We start from the raw sequence: 5,134 nt of genomic DNA, 5'->3' as shown, positions 1-5,134 counted from the left end.
TGGGCCGAGAGGGCCCTTCCCACGTGCACCCCGTCCCGCGGGCACCCAGACCGAGGGCGGCCGGCACGCACTGACCTGCACCGCGGATCCTCCGCGGGGCCCGAGCCGGGGTTCGAGCTGAGGCGGATGCGGACGAACCTTGGAGAAGTGGACTCGCCCCGCACTGCGCGCCTGGGCCTCCTCCGCCGTAGGAGTGGGGCGCAGGCCGGGGGTCGCCGAACATTATTGGAACGAAAACGAAATAAAAGCGGCGTTAAGTGAAATAGCTAACTTTTTTTTTTATTAAATAAAATGACTTAAATAAAAGAACTGAGAGGAGTGGACCCTGCCTCAGCGCAGGCTTGCCCCAAGCCCCTGGCGCTTCCCCCAACCACCTGGTCGGCCGCCCCTCCTCCAGAGGCCCCCGCCGGGGAAGCAGGTGGCCGGTTTCAAAAAAAAAAAAAAAAAAAAAAGCCGAAACTTTTATTATTTACACGTTTGGGCAAAAGTACAAAGTATAATACAGGCGCCCGGCCCAGGGGTGCGGGCGTGGGGCGGAGAAACGTAAGGCGCTTTCTTTGTCAGGCCCGGGCCTGGGGCGGGACTGGGCGCGGGGCGGGGGCTCGGATTGTGCAGCCGCGCGGAGCCCGGGCCCAGCCCCCCTCCGCGGCCGGCGAGGCAGCGGCTGCGCCCCGGGGCCTCCTCCAGCTTGGCGGCCCCTTCCCGTCTCGGCCTCGGTTCCCCCCAGCCCGGCTGGGGGCCCGAGGCGCCCCACTGCGTGGGGGTGGCGATCCTTGGCGAGCGTGTGCGCGGGGAGCTCACACCAGGGAGGTGACGGCGGGCACTTTGGCGCTGTCCTCCTCCCAGGGCTGCAGGTTCTGCAGGGCGAAGAGCGACGAGTTGTGCAGACAGAGCGGGTCCGGCTGGATGGAGTCGTTGAGGCTCTTTTGGAAGGCGTCGTGCTGCAGCTGCAGCATGAGCCGGCTCGCCTGCTGCCGCTCCGCCTCCCGCTCCTCCGCCGTCTGCCGCCTGCACCGGGGGAGGGAGAGGGACAGCGCCGTCAGGCACCCGGCACCGCGGGGCCGCCGGCGCGCTCCAGCCCTCCCGGGAGCCCAGGCCAGCCGGGAGCCTCGAGGCGCGGAGCCCCTCTGCCTCCCGCCCGCGCTGTGCCGGAGGTCGGAGGCGAGTCGTTGGTGTTGGCCGTGCGCCGGGCCGTCGCCGCGAGGGGACTCCGCCCGCCCACCTGCACGCCCGGGTATGGAGGCTTCGCCAGCAACAAAGATTGTTTCTTTTGCGGGACAAGAAGCGCAGCCGTACGTGGAACCGACTGGGCCCTGCGGGCAGCCGGGTCACCGGGCTCCGCGAGTGGGCGGGCTGGCTCTGCACCGCCCGTGCGGGGTCCCCAGGCGAGGCCAGCCTCACCCGGCTCTCCCAGGCCTGCCTCGAACCCCTCTTTCAGGACCGCTTCGCTGTTCACGGGTTGGATGGAAACAGGGATCGGATACACGCAGGGCTGGAGTCGGGATTGGGGGCTCGAGGGGGACCCAGAACTCGCGCGGATGGTCGGAAATCCGAGAGGACCGGCGGGGGAGGGGAGGGGGCGCAGGCAGTGCGAGAGGACCCCGGGGATGTTGGGAGAGGCAGGTGGGAGGAAGGAGACGAAATAAAACGAAAGGAATTGGAGAGGCGCAGGACAGCGACACCGGGATGGCCACCGAGGAGAAGCCGAGGCGCGGGAGAGTGGGGAGAGAAACGTGGGCCGGCGGGAAGGAGGGACGGGAGGCTAAAACCCGGGAAGGCGAGATGGGGGGCGGGGGGGTACGGGGAGGCGCGGCCCTGGCTGGGCGGAGAGGGGCAGCGCCGGCTGCGCAGAGCGGGAGGCTGCGGCGTGGGGAGGGCGGAAGGCGGGTGCAAGGTGGGCCGGGCCGGGCCTCTCTCACCGCCACTTGGTCCTCCGGTTTTGGAACCAGGTCTTGACCTGCGCGTCCGTCATTTTGAGGGACTTGGCGAGCGCCGCCCTCTCGGCCGAGGCCAGGTACTTCTGGCGATGGAACCGCTTTTCCAGCTCACAGATCTGCACCCGAGAGAAGGACGTGCGCGGCTTCTTCCGCTTGGGCGGCGTCCGGTTCTGGTAGGGGTGGCCGATGCGCCGGGTCACCGTGAAGGGCGTGAGCGCCGCCGCGGCTGCGGAGACACACGAGGCCCCCTGAGGCCCAGCCCAGCTCCGCTGTCGTTCAGGCCCCGCGAGGACCCCGTGCCGCCCGGCGGGGCGCAGAACGCTCCGTTATCTCGTCGGTCCCGCGTCTCCAGCGGCACCGAGCCGCTTGGGAGATGCCCCCCTGTTCCCTGGGCGAACTCCCTGCTTCCCCTCCCCCTGCGGCTGCCCGGGGCCCTGGGCGCGGAGGCCTCCGCCGCGCTCGGGCCTCCGGAATCGCTTCCCGGAGTCGAGCACAGAGGGCGCGGCGCCTCTCGCCCGGCAGGGCCGAGGCCCGGGGTCCGTTCACCCGCCCGGCTCACCTGTGAAGCGGTCTTTCACGAAGCGGCGGCTGCTCTCCATCCACGGGAAATTGAGGCCGCCGAGGCTGGAGACCGCGGGCACGGAGGGCATGGCGGGCAGCGCGCTAGGCAGAGGCGGTGGCACGGCTCCGGGCAGCGGCCTGTGTGCTGGCACCCGGATCACGCCGGCGGGCGCCAGGCTCAGGTTGACACTGTAAGATCCCGCGTCCTCGAAGGGCGCGCCGAGACCCGCAAAGGAGGCGGGCAGAGAGGGGTACGTGGCGCCCGGACGGCCCCCCGGGGGCCCTCCCAGGTAGCTGGCGCCGTCGGGGCCCCGCGGGGCCGGTGCGCTGTCCTGGTCCGGGCTGTTGAGGATCTGGTCGATGCCGAAGCTGATGGGCTCGTGCGGGTGCGGGGTCTGCGCGCTGGCGGGCGCCTCCATCCTGGGCGGGTGGAAGGGCTGCGCTGGGCTGGGCGGGGAGGCTGCTGGGGCCCCGTCACGGCGCGGCCATGGAGCGCCCGGCGCCTCTCGTCGCACTGAAACTTTGCCAAGAGTGCGCGGGCCCGACAGGCTCTGTGTCATCTTTCTTGAACCGAACCTGGAGTTTCCGCTGCTAATTCCTCTCCCGCCGCAGCCATTGGCTGCGATCAACAAGCCTCTCTCCTCCCATTGGCTCTCGGCTTTCAATAAAGGCCTAATTCATGGAAATAGGAGCTTAGGGACTGTTCCAAGGTGACATCATTTTAACAAACGAACAATAGGTCAAATTTATTAGCCGGGATAATGGGCGGCGGATATTAGCGCCCGAACCGCAGCCTCCCAAACCCGAAATCTAACGAAGCTGCAATTAGCAGACGCTCCCCGCTCCTCCCGGCCGGGGCCGCTTCCCCGCCGCAGCTCGGGGCCGGTCTGGGCGCTCTCCTGGTGAAATTCTCCTTTTCCGAGGGGGTTTTCGTTTTCTTCCAATTTTTTTTTTTTTTTCATCTGAGCAAAAACCAAACCCCATGAATCCTTTCCACTGCAATGGAGTTGCAGCCCCGGGACGACCCTGCAGCTCCGTGGAAGCATCTTGGACACTCCAGCGCCGCGGGAGCAACGAAAGGGGCGCGCCCCGGGGTGCCAGCTCCGCGCTCCTTGCGCGCGGGGTGACGCGAGCACCACGGCGTGCTCCACGCTCCCAAGGACCGACCCGCGTGGGCAGAATTCGCCCCCGCCTGGGCTTCGGCCGCGGCGTCGCGACCACTTTGGAGACACTCCCTGGCTCCCGCCAGGCGGACCGAGGAGTGACTCACAGGTGCCCACGCGTGCCTGGCCCGGCTGGGCTAGGGACCTGGGGTCGCCCGGAGGGGAGCGGGGATCCGGCCCCTCGAAATTCGTTGCAAGATGGTCGGGACTGCTGGTCGCGCGTGGGGACCCGCCCGTGGCGCAGCAGGTGTGGGGACCTAGGGTTCCCAAGGGGCAAGGGCGGGGGTGGCTAACATTTAGGGCAAATAGCGGGATTTCTTGGGGGTAGGGAGAGCGGTGGACTCCTCCCGCTCCAGTGCAGCCGGGGCGCTGGAACCACTGCCAGCTTGGCTCCCGCCCTCGGGGTCTGAGGGGCTCGGTGGACGGACCGCTCGCGGGGCGGTCGCCCCCACGCCAGCCCCAGCTGTCTCCCCTGGGGGAGACCTGCAGAATCGTTCTCTACCCGCAGGTTCCTAAAGGGCTGGGTGCAGACTCACTGCTGCACCCCTGGCCAGGCCTCTCCCTCGCGCGGATGTGCGGTTGGCCAGGAATGAGTTTAAATCCGGGCCGGTCACTTCCGAGCTGAGTGACCTTGAGCAAGTGACTCCACGCCTTTCGGCTTTGGTTTTCTCATTTGTGAAAAGAGCGAGGCGTGCATTGCGGGATTGTCTGAGCCGGAGCGAGGCTTGGAGAGCGCGGGGCTGGGCCTGGCTGCACACAGTAGGCACCCAGCCAGCAGCTGTGCCTGCCCTCCCGCCCCCCCTACCCCCCAGCGTGATGGTTGATGGATGATTCTTAGGATCCTTGTTTATTTGTTTGCAGTTTTATTTTATTTGCGGAAGCTCAGCAGCTCGGGGAGAAGGATGGTTTTGTCTCCAGTGGGGTCGGTCTCAGAGGGTCAGGAAGGGCAGGAGGCAGCCTGTGGGGGACTCTGCCTAATAATGGGCCTGGACAAAGGGGAGGCCTCAGATTTGCATCTCCAGGCCTGGGTCCCTGAGGCAGGGCGCCCCTGGCTAAGTCGCTAACCCTCCTGGAACCTCAGCATTGGGCGGGAAGAGGGAGGCGCTGGCAGCATGGGGTGGGCCTGCGCCGCTCCCCCCAGGGACAGGCACCTTCGGATGGAGTAGAAGTCCTTGCTCCAGGCCGGCGGGGCCTCCTGCTTCTAATCTCGGCTCTGCCTCTGGCGGGAGTGGGGTGGGGGGGCTGTTTGGTCCCTCATTGCCCCTCCTGGAGCCTCATTTTCCTTATTTGTGAAACGGAAAGGGTAAGCTACCCCCAGGGTGGCTGTGAGAAGTAGATGAGATGAAGCGCCCGCCGGTGAGAAGCGGGCGGTTAGATAATAACAACTTCAATGACAGCAGCCCGGCTGCCGGAGGTGGAGAACTTGGTGTGTGCCAGGCAGGAAGTGGCACTTCTTGTTCCTTACGAGACAGC

The 5,134-nt window shown here is 66.9% G+C and overlaps 1 protein-coding gene across 1 annotated transcript; it reads right to left on the bottom strand.

The window, feature by feature from the left end:
- Positions 1–797: 797 nt before the first annotated feature.
- TLX3 (T cell leukemia homeobox 3) lies at positions 798–3,058 on the bottom strand. The gene is made up of 3 exons (XM_008147616.3): positions 2,497–3,058; positions 1,920–2,163; positions 798–1,008 (listed from the first exon to the last, which is right to left on the bottom strand). Exons 1-3 carry the CDS (start codon positions 3,056–3,058, stop codon positions 798–800), a joined length of 1,017 nt encoding a protein of 338 aa, XP_008145838.2.
- Positions 3,059–5,134: the final 2,076 nt, after the last annotated feature.

Source organism: Eptesicus fuscus, chromosome 6 (genome assembly GCF_027574615.1).
Source record: "Eptesicus fuscus isolate TK198812 chromosome 6, DD_ASM_mEF_20220401, whole genome shotgun sequence".
NCBI classification, from domain to species: Eukaryota; Metazoa; Chordata; class Mammalia; order Chiroptera; family Vespertilionidae; genus Eptesicus; species Eptesicus fuscus.
The sequence above is the reverse complement of the archived record's forward strand: the minus strand, read 5'-3'. Positions and strand labels throughout refer to the sequence as shown.

Coding starts and splice junctions, on each gene's coding strand:
- TLX3 (XM_008147616.3), bottom strand. CDS start 3,058: ATGACACAGAGCCTGTCGGGCCCGCGCACTCTTGGCAAAGTTTCAGTG. Junction 2,164..2,496: donor CGTGAAAGACCGCTTCACAG/GTGAGCCGGGCG, acceptor GTGTCTCCGCAG/CCGCGGCGGCGCTCACGCCC. Junction 1,009..1,919: donor AACCGGAGGACCAAGTGGCG/GTGAGAGAGGCC, acceptor CCCCCGGTGCAG/GCGGCAGACGGCGGAGGAGC.